We start from the raw sequence: 19,420 nt of genomic DNA on the forward strand, positions 1-19,420 counted from the left end.
TACTAGAAGACAACTGACCATAAATAATAATGTACAACATCACGGGAAAGGACAAATGGAAACTTATACCTGTTACTGAGAAGCTTTTTAAATTTGATATTTCTCAGATAGCATCTTACTAACCTATGCGAGCAAGCTTGAACTCAGTGTATTGTTTTTTTTTCCTCTTATTTATCTTGTCAGTACCTCTGTGTCACTATTTGTTGGTGATCCCATAGGCATCAGAAAAGCAAAGGATCCTCCTTTTGCTCTGCTGAGAGTTCAAAAGCTGTCCTGAGTGACATTTTTCTAAGGAAAAGAGCTACAGGAGATGTATAGGAGATAATTCACTGCATACTGATGAAACTTCTGTCAATCTCAAAACTATTTACGGCTGACATGAGTCTATTTTTGCATTTTTTTCTTTATTTACAGTGAAGAATGCGAGACCTAACGGCTCGGGCAACGAGCAGTCTGCTGCTGTTTCCAGAGGTGACTATTCAGGCACTTGGGGAAGATGGCATAACCCTAGATTCTGTGCTGTGCGGGAAGCTTTCTGGAGGTGAGCATTTTCCCCTAAATTTGGTGGTGGTATAAAGCTGTTATGGCCTGGAGGTTACCTGAAGCATAGGGTCATAGTATCAACTGTGTCAGGTTGGCGCTGTTAAGATGCATCAAGTTTGGAGAGAACAAAAAGGATGTTGTAACGATTGAAAATGCTAATATGAAAACACTAGTATAGTTAAACTTTGAAATTACAACCCCGTGCACCGGTCTTGTGCTATTAGAATAATTTACTTAAACCTGCTGAGTCAGTGAGCCCTCCTCAATTTCTACTTAAATACAAGGCAGGTTTCCAAAAAGTAATAGTGTTGGTTTGGGCCGTATTTATTTGCACCAGCTCAAGCTCTATGACCGTCATAACATCACACGCAGAAATAGTTCTCCCACAATGTTACAGCGGCAAAAGCCCTTGCTTTTTCTTTTCTAGTCTGAATAAAAACAGAAGGAAGAGGGCAGCACTGTTAAGCGCTGCAGCCGTATTTCCAAAGTATTTAATAGGATGCAGATGAGTAGCCAGCGAGAGCTGCTGGAAGTGGCTAAGCAGATTAGGTAGGTGACTTTCCAGGTGATCTGAAAGCAGAGCTGGGTGCCGAGCTGGATGTCGAGGCTTCTGTCAAGACCAGGTAGAATCTATCTGCCTAACTGTCAATGCAGTAATGGAGTTAATACTTCCTTGGAGTTTGAAGCAGTTCAGTGGAGCAAACGCCTTAAATTCTTTCTGTGATCGGCACGTGTAAAAGTTTAAATTTACTAACGCAGTGCCTGTTTTAAGACAATTTCTTGCTGAAGTCCAAATCCCTGCCCAAAGGAGGCACGCGTCAAGTGACATTTGTAAACTGGAAATGAATTGGCTTAGATTTGTTATATTTGAAGTATGCTTTAAGACTTGTATTCCCGTCGGTATTTAGATGATTTCTAACAAAACCAAGCCAACTATGGTACAAAGACTATAGATCAATATATTGTGATCTTTATCCCAAACGATCAAAATTCTTCAGTGTGGGAACGACAAGTACAAATGCAAAATAAAAAGGTGGTTAATGTTAAGATGTATTGCTTGAGGATTTCAATGGGTGATTTTAGAGAACTGACCAGAATTAGGGAAGTCGGTCTTCCTCCGTTAGGGCCTTTTATTGAAGGAAAGGGGCAGTGACTGTGACTTTTTTCAGTTGTTTTGAGTCTTGTGTTGGAACGTTGCTTTCGTCGGCTTTCTTTTCTCTTACAGGGAGAAATGGCCTAGCATGGTTGGCGTGTGGTCCTCAACTGGAGGTAGTGAACTCTGTGACAGGAGAGAGGCTCTCTGCATATCGTTTCAGTGGAGTAAATGAACAGCGTCCCACTGTTCGTGTGGTAAAGGAGTTCTACTGGCAGAAGAGAACTGGACTACTGGTTGGGTTGGAAGAAGCAGCGGGAAGTGTTCTCTGTCTGTACGACCTTGGAATATCGAGAGTGGTTAAAGCAGTTGTTCTTCCAGGAAGGGTACGTACTTTTTAAGCGGCGAAAGGAAGCTTTTATGTTGTTAGGTGCTGCATAATCCTGCTTCAGGAAAAGCTTTGGAGCACCTCTTAGTAGGAGGTGTTTTGTTCTGTATTGCATTAACGTACTGTCACTTCAGAGAATCCAGTCGAGAGACCCTTAATGTAAAATCTTGGGCTTAACGGTACCATTATCTCTGAGTCTACTGAGAGTAAACCAAATTTCCTGGTTTTATTGTAGAGCACATAGTTACCTAATTCTCCGCTTCCACAAAAAGGCATTGCAAAATACCTTTTCCTGGCCAGCGTGAGAAAGGGAAAAAACCCACTCTTTCAAGCGTCCGTAGCATGCATTTCCTAAACGGTTAATTTCTGTCAGAAATAGTGTCTTTAAAATAACCTCAAACTTCCACAGTTGTGCTGTAAATGACTGAGACCCATTCCCATGAATCTCAGGCTAGCAAGCAGGTCTGACTTTAGAGCAGAACACATTTTTGTGTTGACTTAAGTAGGAAAAACGAGCCTTGAGTGAGGTATCTGACAGACTGTTGAAAGAGTGACTTTCAGTCTGAAGCCCTTGAATCTCTGCTCATTGAATATTGTGTTTGTGTAGGTGGGATGCACTGGTGTGATGTTACTCATTTTTTTCTGTCTTCTGTAACCCATAAACTCAAGTGTCATAATGTCCCCTAGCCTCATTGTCTTAATGTAAACAAGAATCAGCGTCAGTTAATAGAAAACTCAGATTCCCTGTATTTTTCTCACCTTAGAATCTGCCACAAATAAATACTTATCTATTACTCAGCTTTCCGTAACGTGATTTGGTTTGACTTGCTAGAATACAGCTGGAGGGAGTTTGGTTTGTTTGTAGTGCTACAGCGTGATTACTAGCAGTAAGCATTTGTATTGTGGTGATTTCTAAAGATATGAGTTGGGTTGGTGCTCCGCTGTGTTAGTTTGCCTATCATCTTGATAAATCTTAGAGTTTGAGATGGAAGGACAAGCTGTGTGCTGACATCAGTGTATAATCAGTAAGTAAACTATGTTTGTGAAAAAGGTCATAGCTTTGTTAAGTTTTTTTTCTTTGACCTACGTAAGCAGGGAATAGGAAAAGGAAAGGTTAAGAAGGATCATGTCACATACCGAATCTGTGTCTACCCAAGTGATTTGAAATAGAGCGTAGTTAGACCTGCCAGTTGTATTGGGGAGTTCTTCTATACCGCAAGACAATGGTTCAGGAGAAAATACGAAGAAGCCTCGGGGGGAAAAGTTGGCTGTTGTGTGATAAAGGTTATGGATTTTGGAATAAAGCCAAAGCTTACCTGAAGTTCTGCTCTTATGCCCTCAACGCTCTTGATGACAAGCATGTTTGGCCTGTTGCTTTCATTTTGCTTCCTATCTTTTTGCTATTAGCTTGGTTAGATCAGCATAGACAGGCCACAGGTATTGCTAGTCGGACTGTTAACTTCTAAGTTGTGAGTGGGAGTAAGGGTTAGCAAGAACAAGTAGATAAAACTTGCCCCTGGCCACTGTCCCTATGCTTTGAATTTATTCTGTAAGTCATACTTCCAAATTATACATTATGTAACATGTGTTTTTAATCTGCCTGAACCTTTCTCTGACTTTCGTAATGATGATTTTTAAACCTAAATTGCAGATCTAGTCTCAACATCACGTTCTGCAGTTTTTGTTGTTACTGTTTTAAGGCTTTGATGAGCACCTTAATTTCTGGACTGTTTTCCGTGTGGGTATATCTTCAGTGGACAACTAAGTTCTACAGGTTAAGCCTAACTTTGAGCAACTCTGGTCCAAGGTGTCAAGCCGTTAGTGTATTAATACGGGGTATTTATAGTGACTGTATGACTGCCTTTTAGTGTAAGAGTAGATGTGTAGTCATTCAGAGAGCAAAGGAATGAGTTAAAAAACCCAAACTCACAAGCTGAGGAAGAATTTAGGCATAATTTTTTTTGTTTTTTTCTTTCTTTTTTTTTTCTTTTTTTTTTTTCTGGAGAACAAGTCTTATGAGGAGCAGCTGAGGGACGTGGGGTTGTTTAGTCTGGAGAAGAGGAGGCTGAGAGGAGACCTTATCACTCTCTACAACTACCTGAAAGGAGGTTGCAGAGAGGTGGGTGTTGGCCTGTTCTCCCATGTATCTAGCGATAGAATGAGAGGAAATGGCCTTGAGTTGCGCCGGGGGAGGTTTAGACTGGATATTAGGAAAAATTTTGTTACTGAGAGAGTGGTCAAACATTGGAAGAGGCTATGCAGGGAGGTGGTGGAGTGCCCATCACTGGAGGTGTTCAAAAAACGTGTAGACGTGGCACTTTGGGACATGGTTTAGTGGGCATGGTGGTGTTGGGTTGATGGTTGGACTTGATGATCTCACAGGTCTTTTCCAACCTTAATGGTTCTGTGATTCTGTGCTCTCTAACTGCCCTCTGGATATACAGGTGAAATGCCGCATGAAAGAGTTAATGGAGTATTATTTGAACTGGATTCTAGTAAAAGCAAATCTGAATTTAAAACATTCATTATATTGAATTGGTTTCTAATGGTTGTATGTTTCAGAAGTATGGAAGGGTTCAAATTTCGCTGGTTTGTATGAGGCAGAAGGGTAGCATTCAGATTCAGTGAGCTGAGAAAAGCATCCTTTCTTCTTTCCCAGAATGAGTTGGCAGTAGTCTGGGAGAATATGAAAAGCCAGTGCATAGCGCAGTGGAAAAATATGCAGTTTCAGGAGCTTCTATGTGGAAAACTGAAGTGTTAAAACCAGGCAACATTTTTGGAAGACCGTATGCAAAAATGGAAGAGATTCCTTTGGGGCCAGTTGTACAATGAAAGAAATCTTTAAGAAAAAGAAGTTAGAAAGAACACTTGACCTTTGGCTAATTCTGCAGCAAGATATGTACAGTATTTTGAAGACTGGAAATTGCATTAGCTTTCCTATAAATCTGACAGAAACCCAAGTTGTCCAAATTACTGTAGGTACTTCTAAGATTAGAATTCTCGTGACCAAGATGAAAGGTAAATTCTGTGGTAGATTTCCAGGCAGTGTAGTCCCAGCAAGTGCTTGATATGGGAGAGGAGAAAACTTTGGGGCTTAGGGGTTTGGTTATTTTTCCCCACCTCTTGGGGGGTGGGGGGTGGGGTGGGGGAAATGTATTAAAAAATGGACTACCTTGTGATGCTCACTTCTTTGTTTTATTTTCCTGTCAAACTGTGCTGTTGATGTAAAGGTTCCTGGTTTTCTTGTGCTGCTTTTTGTAAGAAGGCTGAACCATAGCCTGTGTTCTTTTGTTGTATAGCTTTAGTGCCGGAGTCTTTGTGCGCTTGTATCTCTGCTCTAGCAGTCAGTATTGTCCTGGGACGTGTTGCAGGTGCTGAAAGGTCTGTCTTCCCCTTGTAATAAAGCTGCGTGCAGACTGCTCCGCATGTTCAAGAGCAGTGTGCGCTTCTTCCTTAGCTGGTGTTAGCTCTTTCTCTAACAAGCTGCTGTTCTTTTTGCCGTTGTTTTAGGCTGGCTTTTAAAATTTCTGTTAACATTCCTAAAAGTGCTGGTGTGCATTTACACCTTTTCTTACTTTATCTGGCGGTTATTTTTATTCTAAATGAGGACTTGTGTAAATTTTGCTAAGCTACTATCTCCCTTCAACACTTTCCAAAAATGTTTCATTCCCATGGAAAATGGTGTGTCTACCATGCAGCTTGACCGCTGCCTCATCTGACTTACAGCCATGATCTCTCCGAATACCTGTTTGGCAAAGAAGGCGTAGACTGTATCGCAGTGCTGATGGGCTGTGAGCAGTGGGAGAACTAGGTGTAGCTTTGTCTTTCTAACTGAAGTCCCTTAAATAGGATGAAGTTTCTTGCCTATAACTGGTTTTCTGTGTTTAATTCTTAGAGTTAATTATGTCTAAGTAGGGAGTGGCAATTGGTAAGCTGTAATATTAGAATGGACCTTTTCAGCTGAAGTTAATTCAGTTAAATATTAACCTGTTGCTTTCCTGCAGGTAAGTGCCATAGAACCCATAACTAATCAGGGAGGAGCCAGCGCGAGCACTCGGCACCTACATCAGAGTCTGCGATGGTTCTTCGGAGTGGCAGCCGTGGCTACAGATGTTGGTCATCTACTTCTGGTTGACCTTTGTTTGGATGATTTTTCTTGCACTCAGAATGAAAGAGAAGCATCGGGTAAGCTTGCCGTTTTTAAGCTTGAATTTAAAAGTCAGAAATCTTGTGTCTTTTAAAGAAACTATATGCATCCCGCTTTGAAGATACTCGTGTGCAGACATTCATGGCTACTGGTTACAGGTGTCGGTTTGACATCGTGTAGTGCTGAAGTGATTAAAAATGGGAGTGGCTTAATACGCCTTCTAATGTTATAAATGCCCCCCTCCCACCAAGATCCCTATGGCACTATGATTCTTGCCAGTGAGGTGTAGGAATTTTCCCATCTGAGTCAGTGCAGCTGCCTGATAGGAAGTTGTGTCAGAGGTGCCCTATTTCTTGGGGATGTTCTTCTGCTTCTGTTAATTGACTTGGGGCAAATTTTAGGCTTGTTTTTTGAAATCAATCCGACTTATCAAAAGTCATGCGTTTGGATGAACGAAATCTCTGATTGGTGTATTCAGACTGCATGGACTGTTTTGGCTATTACAACAGTGGCTTCAGGAGCTGATGTCACTTCAAATAGCTTCGCCATGAGGCCCAAACTCCTGATTTACAGAGTCCAAGAAGAATTTGGCTATGAAGGCTACACTTTTACCTGGTTTTGAACGACGAGTGAGAACAACTTTCCGATCAGAGAGTTGTTGCGTTCTTTGAAAACGTACAAAATGGAGATAGCAAAAAACAGTGTTGCATAAAGGGGTATTTTGCCTGGGATGGTGGAATTAGGTTATACACCTTGTCACGTCAGTGTTTAAAATGCAACCTAAATGGAATAACAAATTCATTTATTGCGTGGTGTTGTGTGTGTAGATCTGGAAGTTGTCACTAGAATTCCTGCTGAAGTTGCACAAAGAAGAGAAACTGTGACCAGAGAAGGGAGACATCTCTGTTTGCAATTACAAAATCCTTCAGGAACAGCAATATCAACCCTGTGCTACATAAGCAGAAGCAATCAGCTCGCTGTGGGTTTTTCAGACGGCTACCTGTCACTATGGAATATGAAAACTTTGCAGAGGGAGTAAGTAGGCCTTTACACTTGGCCGTGCCTGGAGGTGCAGGGCTCTCAATTTTTTGCTTAAGGAAGTATGTTAATTTAAAGAGAACTTTTTTGGGGACTGAAATTCTGAGTATAGTCTGGGAAGGTTTAGAAATCCTCTTCTGAAATAACTGTTAAGTCATATATGGACTAAATGGGACCGCCTTCTCCCCAATGGACTAGGATTGTTTTCCGTATTGTGCCTGTGGATTGAGGAATTGTGGAAAGCACGCTTCTTTGGGTTATGCCAAGCAGTGAGGATGTGATAGAGCTGGTTTCCGTAAGACGGTTTGTTCTATCAGTAGTATTCAGTGAAAGCAGGAAATGTGTGTATTTCGATGAAACAGATTTTAAAAATTATTTTTCAGAAGAAGTTCCTGCAATTAGGGCATACGTTGAAAGGCTTAAGTACGTTAATAATGTGATTTTGCTGATACTATTCCTTGAAGTGTCCAGGACGCAACTAGTGAGACATGAAAAATTAGTAGCTGATCTGTGGCTGAAAATATATTCTTTCCTATATTTCAGCCTTGACCGACATAAGGGATCAACCCGTTCCAAGGCAGTGATGCATGTGAATGAAAGTTTGCTTGGAACCCCTGGAGATGAGAATAAGGGATGTGTACATTTATACGCAACAGAAAAATTAAGAGATGATTTTAAATCTGCCAAAGACCAATCCCTCTTTAAATATTTGACGAAATTCGGATAGGGATTCACTTAGGCAAGTCTGCAGTGACTTCCCAGAAATGTATTGGATGCTTAAATAGAGAGTGGAGGAATAATGAGGTGGCAAGAATAGATTGTGAAGGTACAAATAAGGTTGAGGAGTCTGGAAGAAAAACGTTTTACATAGTCTAAGTAAAGAAACGAGAAACTACTTTTGTTTGGTCCTGTTTTAAATTTTTTCAGAAGATATGCTGCATTTTAAGTTCGATACTGAAGTAGGCTACAACAGTAGGAACAATGTTTTGCCTAGCACCTGAAGTAGTCCTTTATGTTCCTCCTCCTCCAGCACAGGAGGACATAAACCCCGGTTATTGCATTTGATGAACAGTAATTTCCTCACCTCTTGACCGTTGCATAAAAAGTAGTCGCTTCCTTGACTCACTTGTTTGAGATGGATGTATGACCTTCTGTACTTTGAGGATAAGCATGTAAGGTGCTCTTTTCTCAGAAGATGCTTCTACCCTTCTACGAACAGTTAGGGCCAGTAGGCTCACTTTTTTTCTTTTTGTTTTACTTTTCCCATTTTTTTTTTCCTTTTTTAAACCTGTAGGCACCACTCTCAGCTTGAAGGAGGAAGGATTCCTGTCTACGCTGTTACTTTTCAAGAGCCTGAGAATGATCCTCGCAATTGTTGCTACTTGTGGGCTGTTCAGTCTACACAAGAAAGGTGAAGAAAAACTTACTGTCAGCCACTGAATTAATTTTTTTTTATATACATGTATTTGTTCACATACAGTTAATACCTGTATATTTGTTTTGTTTGTTTAGCTGTGCGGGAGATTCTCTCAGGTAGGGAAGGTGTTAAGCTTACAATGCAATTTTTACAGAATTCAACAGACGTGAAGGAGGGACCTAGGAGTTCCTCTCTTCTGAAAGAAGGCAAAGCAACAGTGGCTGTATTTTTGTGCTTGCATTCTTAAATGATTTCCTTTGTTGCTTGATGACTACTTCGTGCTTTGTCCGATATTCACACCATGGTATTAACACAGTAGTTGAGGCTGCAGACCTAGAACACTAACCGTGCCGACATAACAGCCTGCTGCCCCTAAAGGAGGGAGGTGATGGTATTGCCCATTACCTTGTGCCAACTTTAGCAGTCTCTGGAGCCTTCATGAGCCAGTTCAGCTCACCTGGCAGAGAACGATCATTGTTCAGCAGAAAAGTCAATGGCTTCCTGCTGGGCTAATGGATGAAATCGGTATGTGGAAGGGTGCAGCGTATGCAAGAGAGGGACTGGAACTTTGGTGGTGAGGGAAGGGGAGAAAGATCTCTCTCTCTCTCTCTCTCTCTCTCTCTCTCTCTCTCTCTCTCTCTCAGCATCAGCAAGCTATTTGATCAGCTCAGCTGTTCACAGGGTGGCAATCTTTTTAAGTTTGACTTTAAAGCAGTTTTGATTGAGAACTCTTCCCTGTGAAGAACTATTTCCGACAACTTTTAGCCCGTACAACACAGTAAAGCTTTCAAAGGGCATGGTTAGCATTTGCCCCTGAAGCGGTTAGTGTCAAAATGTCCTCCTTTCTGTTTCAGCGGCCAAATGTGACCAATTATCATGTCTTGGGAAGTGCTGTTTGTCTCTTCAGCAAGAGCGCGCTATTAAGAAAACTTCAGTCTAGATCTAATAAAATGGTAATGAGGACTATAAAGCAGCTTTGTAATCAAATTTCATAATTTATACCTTTTTCAGTGAAGGTGATCTTGTGAGTTTACATCTGTTGCAGTTAGCATTTGGTGACCGAAAACGCTTGGCATCAGGACAGGTCATGTATGAGGTAAGACGTGCATGTATGTGAAAGGATGAAAATGGTAGTTTTCTCTAAGTGAGGATCAGTTAAGTTGGCAGGGGTAATATTTACCATCAAAATTCAGAGGTGACTAAAAAACCGTAATCTTTGGCTGCGTCTTCTTGGGCTTGGCCTTTGTCCATACTTTTTGACAACAACTCACGGCATTTCATACTGCGGCGTCGTGTGTTCCAACTAGATTCATCTGCAAAGAGCCCGTATACATTCAGTTGCTGAGGAGGAAGCAGCTTTTACAAATAAAATTAGTCTTCATTTAAACACCAGATTAATGGCATGTCAGAAGAGAAGATAGGGCTTTGAATAGCTTTGTTTAACCAAACTGCAAGCTTCTGTCTGTCTCCCTTTCTTAAAGTAAGGTCATGCAGCTTCATTCTTTTCTGATCTTTGGGTATATATTTTCTTGTTTTTCTTTTGAGCTCTGTCAGCAGGACTTCAAATGAAATGTGTCTGCAGTGTCTCTCTTAAGTGTTGCTCCTGAAATGTAAGCGCTCCAAAGATATCTCCTTCTACTTTTTGGCTGGGTTACCTATGAAATCTACTCTTAAAGCCAGCCAAATACGTCAATACAGGAACCGGTGGTATGATTTGGTCAAAAGAGTAGACGTAAATTGTTAGAACTGGCTCCAAAGATGATGTTGTGTTTAAAATAGAGATGAGGTATCATTATATCTCAGAGATGTAACAGGTAGGAGACGCATCTGTATAATGTATAATTCTATTCGGTAGTATGCTTGAAACTCTCCCAAAATCTTTTTGAGGGGGAAGCGATCTTAATTCCGAGCAATTCTTTCCTCCTCTTTTGATACTTTCTCTTGCATGTTCTCAATAGGTATGCAATGAAATAGGGGTGATTCTTGCATCGTGGTACTCCGTTTCAATAGGGACGGGGCGTTTTGATTTTTTTTAATAAGTTTAAATGTTGACCTTTTTCCTTATATATGGGAAAGCTCCTTCCTCATCTGTAAATGTTGCTGTTGAACAGATGAAGGTTAGGCGTTTGGAAAATGCATTACCAGTCCTGGTGACAAGGTATAAATATCTCCAAGTCATTCAGCGTGGTCTAAATATGGATGTCACCTCCTTATCTTTATGTGCATTTTTTTTATGACACCATCGTACGATGCTCTAGAGGAACAGAGCACCCGGATTGGTGGTGTTTTTTTTTATAATTTTAAAAGAGCTTTCATTGGTGTTCACTTCTGCATCTCTTGTAGTGCTCTAAGGACTGTGGCAGGTTGACAGGAGAAAGTTTCTTTAATCTTTCTCCAGTTTCATTTTTGAACTTCTGCTTTATCCTCTTCTAAAAGTTACTTGTAGGTTTAGTGTTAGCAGTGGCAATGATAATACCTTGCATTGTGGGCTGCTTTGGAAAAATACCCAGTTGTCTATATCCATTTCTCTCGTGGCTACTTTGTTGTGTCTCAATATTTTAATGTTCATATGTGGGGCTTTTTAGTATTTGGCAATTCCTTGTCTTGGCCATCTTATTTTCTTGAATAAGAGGTGATGCATGTCAGTTTTCACCTCAGAAGGTTGAAATGTCTAGCAGCTTTTGAATATGGCTCTTATAGAAATTCCAGTTGACACTTTTGAAGAAGTGCATCAAGTGATTAAATCATGTTGTTGTGATTGTGACCTGAGAAAGCTGTGATGTAGTTAATGTAAGACCCTGTATAGACAATGCAACCAGTCTCTTGATTTGAGATGTGTTACTCCCTTGCCATTTCTGCTTCCCTGTGATGAGTGTTGTGGAAGATTGAAACAGGAACCAATCTTACAAGGCAGTTGAAGAGAGAACTGAAGAGCTGGACTTTCTTGGGGAGAGAAGACAGGTTCTTCAGCTACCTTCCAGATGAGCCACTTACACATGTAGCTTCATACCAAGACCTGGTAACACCTACTGCCAAAAAAAACCCCAAAACAAGTTCCAGACCCCTCAAAACCCCAAAAGTTGCATTAGGACAGTATCTGTGCTCTACAGGGGACACTTTTGGTCTCAGAATACTTCCTTGTAGTCACAGATTGCTCAGTACTCCATGGCTGTCTGCCTGCATGACTGAGTCAAGTTGGTTGTCCATCTTCCAGGGCAGAAAATGTAAGAGTTGCTCCCGAATGCCAGGTCAAGTTTGAGTAAACAAGGGGGAATCTACTGTTGATCCTTTGTTCATTGAATCACATCTGTCTGGTGCACAGGGCTTATGAGGAGCGGCTGAGGGAAGTGGGGTTGTTTAGTCTGGAGAAGAGGAGGCTGAGGGGAGACCTTATCACTCTCTACAACTACCTGAAAGGAGGTTGCAGAGAGGTGGGTGTTGGCCTGTTCTCCCAAGTGATGAGTGACAGGACAAGAGGAAATGGCCTCAAGTTGCGCCAGGGGAGGTTTGGATTGCATATTAGGAAAAACTTCTTCACTGAAAGGGTTTTCAGACATTGGAAGAGGCTGCCCAGGGAAGTGGTTGAGTCACCATCCCTGGAGGTATTTCAAAGACCTGTGGATGAGGCGCTTAGGGACATGGTTTAGTGGTGGACTTGGCAGTGTTAAGTTTACAGTAGGACTTGATGATCTTAAAGGTCTTTTCCAACATAAACAAGTCTGTGATTCTGTGACTTGTGTACTATAGCAGTGCTTTACTTTCTAGGAATCAGACTTGATGCTATGAAACAGCACATCTTTGCCTTTGTCTCGTGGTAAAAAGTCACAAAGGGGACTTGTGGAACATGTGGCACTGTCTTTTTATAAATCAGCGTCAACCTTCGGTCTCCATTGCCTTCAAGGCTGGTTTAAGTCTGTGCTAAAGTAAGGAACCTAAGGGTATGTTTAAGTTAAGCTTTCAAAGATTGTTTTTACACAATCTCAGCAGTTGCTAAATCTCGTGCATCCAGTCATGGTGGCGGAGCACATCTTTACCTTTGTCCTACACAATGCTTGCGGGTGGACAGAGACTATAGTCTCTAATTTAATATCAGAGTCTGACCAGTGCATCTCATCTGAAAAGTGTCTTCATATTTTACTGGTCAATAAAGTTGTTACTTAACATCTTCCATACAGTGGAGTTCCTTAACTTATATTTGCTTGCCCCCGTGTGGAAAATATAAAACATGCTGTTTTGCTTCAGAAGTGGTCTTAGCCAGGAATTGTTTGATATTATTTTCCCCTGCTCCTCTGCCCCATCTTTGGGTGGGACTGGCTCTTCATATGTGAGTAAAAGTTGAAATGTCTAGCAGGTAAAATTCATCTCTGATTGGTTTATGGAGTTTCTGTGCTTTATCTGATGAAACAATCCTTTGGAATGGTGGACTTCTTGTTTAAAGAACATCTTTCATTAAACTTGGTTTTAGTGATTATTCCTTCTGCAATAAAAATGACGTTCTTTGCGTAGGCTTCGTGCTAGTTTTTCAAGGAGATGGTTTAGATTTTTCTTATCTACTCTGCACGTCTTGTTATTTCCACCGTTATTTGATAAAATAGAATGAACTGTGCCTGCTTCAGAGCAAATGTTAGCATTTTTCTGTTCAGTAATGAAACATTTTAAAAAAAAAAAAGCCAACCTTGGTATTTATTAGAAGTATTTCCTCAACCCATTAAGAGAAAACCTGTTTCTTCTCAGATTAGGTGAATTAGACTTATCATATGAGAATGTATTGTGTTGTGCCAGTTCGTTTTAGAGCTCTGAAAGTGTAGGGAACTTAAGTAGGATGTGGTATGATCGATTTTTGGGTTGGTTTGTGTTTGGTGGTGGGTTTTTGTTGTTGTTGTTTTTTTGTTTGGTGGTTTGTTTGGTTTTTTCTGAATTGTAGAGGAGCTGTTTGTCCACAATACACACATTCATGTGTTGCATTGTAGACAGTTTGAAGGAATGCTGTATTTGAAGAGGCAGTATTTCAGTTAATGCTTGCTTAGAAAGTGGCGGTATCAGAGGTTCAACACAATCCTGCTGGAGTTTCTGTATATCCCAAAGTGGTTTGCTGACTCTGTAGGAATTGGTGATCCTAAACGCATTGCCCATGTGCATCCCACGTGCTCTCTGTTTTCGCCTTTTGCTGTTGGGTGTGCTCGGTGAAGGAACTGAGGGATATTTCACCCATTAGTCTCTGACCAGATTAGAGGAGGAGCTGGTAAGAGCTTACGTGGTTTGAAAGGAGATTGTTAAGCAGTAAGAAGTTCTCATAGCTACTAGAGAGAGAGATGCCTTTTCACTCTAGTGGTGAGCCTATAGAGAACACCTCTCAAAAGAGCTTTAGCTGCTGTAATGCCATGACTTCTCTACCTCCCTCAGTTCTGTACTCAAGACACGGAGCAGAGAGCTTTGCATGCATATGACGTGTTGCGTTATTTCGGATATCTCTTTGTAGATATATATTTAGGTTCGTAAAGAAACCTTGATGTTGCAAGGCATTCTGCAGAACGTGTTTAGAAATGAATAATGTTAGGGAAATGCTAACTTTTGAAAGCGTGCAAAGCCTTTGCAGCCAAGCTTACCCGTTATGATTTGGCACTTAATTCTCTTGCATGTCAGCTGTAGTTTCTATTTGCCATCAGAAATAAGCGTGTGGGAAATATAAGCTAGAATATGCATATTATATTAGAGATATATGTTCTTTCGTATTTAGGTATAATGTACGTTTTTTTATCTCCAAATGACCTTTTCTCTCTCCTTCCATTTTTTCCCCAGGGTTTGGAATACTGTGACGAAAGGTACAGTTTAGATCTCACGGACGGAGTCTTTCCCCTGAGAGGGCAGGCCAGCAATACCAAATTACTCAGCTGTCAGACTGTAGAAAAATTTCGCAACCATTTTGACAGAGAGGATAGCGTTAACGAAGGTTTGTTCTGATGTCCGCGTTTGGCTATTCTAAAATAAATGGGTTTGGAATCTAAGCGATGAATGCTGCTCTGTACCCACAGTCTGCAAGTCGTAAATATCTGTATAGACTAGCTTGTTGGGCTTATTTAAAAAGAAAAACTGGGTGCTTAAGTTATGTGGGACTCCTTTAAAGGAAAAAACAGCCTTTATTTTATGCTTGCTGCCATGCCATAGCGATGTATGGTGGGGTCATGTCAGTGTTTTATTCTTCCAGCTGTTGCCTTTGAACAGTAAGATCATTCTCTCCCTTGCTTAGGAATGTTACCTTTCTGTCTCCTTTTCATGAAGTATGAGGCATGGAGAAATACCTGTGGTTTTTCTGATGGTTTCTAATGAGCTTTTTTCCAGAATCTGTTCAAGTTAAGTTCTAGGCACACATGAGCTTCTGCTGGATGTGGGTTGAGGCTGGCAATGAAGCTGTCTTCTGAATGATGAAAATAATTGTTATCTTCAAAGGCAGTTTCAGGGGCTAACAAAACTGAAATGGCACAGAAGTTCACAATGCAACATAGTAAAGTGTGTGAGGATCCCTAAACGGTCATGATGAATTCAAGAGAGAACCATTTTGCCAAACAAAGTGTCGTCTTGTTCCTTGCCCCATTAGGGTAAACGATCTACCACATACTTTGCTTACATCTGGAGAATGCGTTCTCCCCAGAGAAGAAAGACCATTCCACTTACTGAGACAACTGGAGTGCAGCATTGTGAATGTTTTATGTTACAGTCTTTATTCCGCTTCCCTGTTTGTTGGATTTGGGTTCTTTTTGTATTTATTTTTGTGTGCTAGTTGTGTTCTTTCATTCTGAATATGCTGGAGAGGAGCTATTCTTACTGCTGGAGAGGCAGTACGACTCAAACCTGTCACAGGGATGTTTGCTACTCCGTACATCCCTTTTTTTTTTTTTTCTTATTAGTAAGTGGTGTGTTTCAGGAGTGATAGAACAGAATTAAGCCAAAATAGAAAGTGGTGTTTTAGAAATATCAGCTGTATCATATTTTCTACAAATAAGAAACAATGTCTTGTCTTTTGCAGTAATATCTCCTGACACCAGTGTATCAATCTTCAGTTGGCAAGTGACTACATATGGTCAGGGAAAACCATCTACTTATTTGGGTGTATTTGACATTAATCGCTGGTATCATGCTCAAATGCCAGATTCGCTAAGGTAGATTTTCATTAAGTTGTTCTCAACGTCCCTGCAAATAATTCATTTGAAAGTCGGCGTTCAGCTTATGCACTTGTTTTCTTTAAGGCCAGAAGAGTTCCTTCATGATTGCCCCTATTTTGCACTGTGGTCACTGGATACTGTAATAAGTATGACTTCGCCAAACCTCATTTTGGATATTCTGGTACATGAGCGGAGTCTGAGTCGGGGACTTCCTCCTTCTTATCCACCACCGGAGCAGTTTTTTAATCCAAGCACCTATAATTTTGGTAGGTATTTCACCGCTTTTAACAGCGAGAAGCTTGAATTGGGGTCCAACGCCATTTACTGGTTCTCTTGTTCGTTGTTTTTCACTCAACAACCAAACCAAACCAAAAAAACCCCAACCCCCCACAAACCCAACTCTGATTACATTGTACCAGCAAGGTATTTCATGTTGTGAAATGCATCTGACATTCTGCTGAGTTTTGGGGTTTGGTGCTTTTGTCACGTAGCCTGTGAAGTGGTGATGGTTACAAAATGAAATGACTTTGAACTGAAGCTCAAAGCACAGCACCTTGATAGCACTAGAGATGAAATTTCTACACGCAGTAATAATTTTTTAAAAAAGGTTTGCCTGCGATCTGACGAAGAAAATGGGTACTCAGTTATATCTTTCCAGATATTGCTGTTTAAAAAAAGTAAAGTGGTCCTAACATAACTGTGAGAGCGTGGAATGTTGTCAAACGTTCCTTGTTTCTGCAGATGGTTCGTGCTTGCTGAACTCCGGAGTCGTTCATATGACTTGCACCGGCTTACAGAAGGAGGTGATCTTTTACTGTATCTTTATTGAGACTGTCAGGAGATGTACCTTTTCTAAGTTTTCTCTTGCACTGCTTTCAGTGTCAGAGACCATTCTATGCTCATCCTGCCCATCCACACGCAGAATCGCAATTGTACCCTGCCAGTTTTATGCCAATGGTAACGTTTTCGGTCCACTCTTGGGACTGTAAAACTACCGTTGTCCCCTGTTGAAGCACGATCAGGGATTGAGTGTCTAGAACGGAATACAACGTTGCTGTAGGAGCAAGAACAAAAATGTTGTGGAAGGCGGCGAAAGCTGTTACTTCTTTATTACCCATCAGTGGAACTGCCTGCTTAGGCTTGAGTTAGGGTTTGGATCCCTGATTAACCTGAAAAAGGAGGACAGAATGGAGAAAATGAAAAATTATTTGACTGTTTAAGAAGCAATGAATTCTTTGTTCTCCCAAACTTGGCCAAATCATAACTTCTGAGCCACTGCACAGATTGTAACAAATAATTTTGAATTAAGTTTGAGCTCACTAAACATTTCCAACGTAAACCAGCTTCTGCACAAACAAGCATAGCAAGGGTCTTCCACAGTGTGATTTAAAGTTGTGTGTCAGTTTTGGCTTCGATAGAATGCATTTTGCGTCAGTGTTCGGGGAAAAAGAAAGGCCTGTGCATTGACAGAGAAGCTAGAAAATACTTAATTAAGCATTGCAAGGGCTGATATTTTGTTTTACAGGACTTTTTTTATAAACTGTAACTGTTAGTTTGGCTGCCGTCTTTAAGACTCTACATAGTAATGCTTACTGAGATGGCTAACCTAAAGTGTATTACTGACGCAAGCTTTCTGACAGTTTCAGTGAACATTTATGTTACTTCGCGTAGTGGTTATCCAGAACCTTAGTGCCTGAATAATAACGCTGTCTTAATCTGTAGTTTTTGATTGATGTTTCAGACCTTGAATTTTTTGAAGAAATCTGGTCCTTTGATAAGTGAAGCCATTCACGATAGCTACAATAGGTGTCTTGCAGCTGGCTTGCTGTCTCCAAGACTAGTCGATGTCCAGCCATCCAGTTTGAGTCAGGTGAGCGCACATCAGGGAATCAAGGGGGAAACACACCCATCATGTCTGACGGGGCTCCAGAGGCTACAAGACACGATAATCTGATTTTCCTATTATTTGCAAGTTGCACTGAAATGCAGGTGGTTACTTACTTTAGTGAGCAGAAGTAATAGCAGTCCTAGATCCAAGCTACTGAGTTTGACTGGGAACAGCCCTAATAGCTCTGTCTTTAGAGACCCATCTATTAATTCTGTGCCACAGCTACGCACAAGGAAGCATCTTTCCCTCAGAACAACCTTTATCCCTGTCAGTTTCTCAAAGCATTAGGTTCAGTGCAGTAGCTGACGATGGGGGTGTCTCGCTGGGATGTGAGCTGTTGCAAACATCAGCTTGCTGCACTATACCCGATCATTTGCTTCCAAGGAAGTGGGCTGTGGTAAACGATTACTGTTGTCAGCTCTACCTGACAATTTCCTCACCGCTTCCCTTCATTTTCCCATCATCAGTCGGCCGCTTTTCTGCGGCCTCTCAAAGCAGATCTTCGCCTCTGTAGCCTTTGCCTTGCGCTCCAGTAGCCCAATTTCCCCCGCTTAGACGGCCCTCTTGTTGCTTCAACACCTTAGCCACCTTTATCTCATGACGCCCTCTCCCTTCGATCCTCTTTATCCCACCATGGTGACTTCAGCCCCCTCTTTCCCAGGTTTTCCATTTGCAGTGCACCACCCCTGCTCTCTCATCTCAAGAGTTTCATGAGAGATGGAGCCTTTGTGATGAACAGCCCATCCTCAGCCAGGCAGCATCTAAGCGAAATAATCAGCTGGCTAGTCATCATACAGTGGAGCAATTAGTAGGAAGGGGAGAGCGGTCTTCCCACTGCCCTCATCTTCCTGTCTACCGGATTCTTTGCCAGATTTGTGGAAGTGTCTTAGGGCAAATAACACTTCTGCGCAGTGTGGTAGCTAAAATAAATTTCTTGGCCAGCTGACCTAGCCCAGAGACTGCTTATTTTGCAAGCCTGATGTAGACTCTTACATTCAAATTAGATGTTCTGCTGTCAGCTCCAGTTTGGGAATAACTTGGGAAATCGAGGCATTTTTTAATAACCTTTGCTGCATTGTGACTGTGTCGTTCAGAGACTTGTTAGGCATTTGAGCAGGGTTTTCTTTTGAATGTTAGTAAGGCAAATTTCAGAATTAGGGTCAGGAAGCCTGGTCTGGAGTTTTGTTTGCCACCCTACGTAGTATTTGGTGTGTTTCCTTGTCTGAAAGCAGCTTTCAGAAACAGAAGGAAGTATCACATGTGTATTCTAATGTGTAGAAATCACTTTGAATGCAATGATTTTACCCAGAAGGGAAAGAGACTTTTGAATTACGGTTCAAACAAAGAAACAAACAAAACCCAACCAGTGAAATTTTATGAAGGATCATTTCAGCTGAAAGAAGTATCAACACCAGCTGAAATAAACTACTCCTTAATATTGCATGCCTGTGCGTACCTGTGCATTATCCTTCTGAAGGATTACCAGCACGTTAGAATACAGTATTTGAACAGCCTAAAATTTAAAATGGTTCACTTCTTTTCTGTCATTTGAGAAAAGTATAACTTCATGTTCTGGGTGTCAGTACTGCTTCATGTCTTCGTAGTCTAGAAAGCTGCTTGACCTGAGCTTCACTGTTCCCATGCAAAGAGGGTATTTGTTCTGTCCCCTTCATGCTTTCCTGATGGCGAGCTCATGCGCACAAAATGCGTAATGGGTATTAGCAGAGGATGTTACTGAAAGTAGTT

At 41.2% G+C, this 19,420-nt stretch overlaps 1 protein-coding gene across 1 annotated transcript in view; it reads left to right on the forward strand.

The window, feature by feature from the left end:
* Positions 1 to 420: 420 nt before the first annotated feature.
* Positions 421 to 19,420, forward strand: part of AHCTF1 (AT-hook containing transcription factor 1) — a 41,641-nt gene continuing 22,641 nt past the window's right edge. Inside the window, exons 1-11 of the mRNA XM_059828373.1 lie at positions 421 to 541; positions 1,769 to 2,022; positions 6,029 to 6,209; positions 6,999 to 7,206; positions 8,504 to 8,620; positions 9,638 to 9,722; positions 14,426 to 14,576; positions 15,651 to 15,783; positions 15,871 to 16,052; positions 16,528 to 16,589; positions 17,528 to 17,656. Coding sequence (XP_059684356.1) covers positions 421 to 541; positions 1,769 to 2,022; positions 6,029 to 6,209; positions 6,999 to 7,206; positions 8,504 to 8,620; positions 9,638 to 9,722; positions 14,426 to 14,576; positions 15,651 to 15,783; positions 15,871 to 16,052; positions 16,528 to 16,589; positions 17,528 to 17,656 — 1,623 coding nt within the window. The remainder of the gene's footprint in view (positions 542 to 1,768; positions 2,023 to 6,028; positions 6,210 to 6,998; positions 7,207 to 8,503; positions 8,621 to 9,637; positions 9,723 to 14,425; positions 14,577 to 15,650; positions 15,784 to 15,870; positions 16,053 to 16,527; positions 16,590 to 17,527; positions 17,657 to 19,420) is intronic.

The sequence above is a fragment of the Gavia stellata genome, chromosome 2 (assembly GCF_030936135.1).
Source record: "Gavia stellata isolate bGavSte3 chromosome 2, bGavSte3.hap2, whole genome shotgun sequence".
Classification (NCBI taxonomy): domain Eukaryota; kingdom Metazoa; phylum Chordata; class Aves; order Gaviiformes; family Gaviidae; genus Gavia; species Gavia stellata.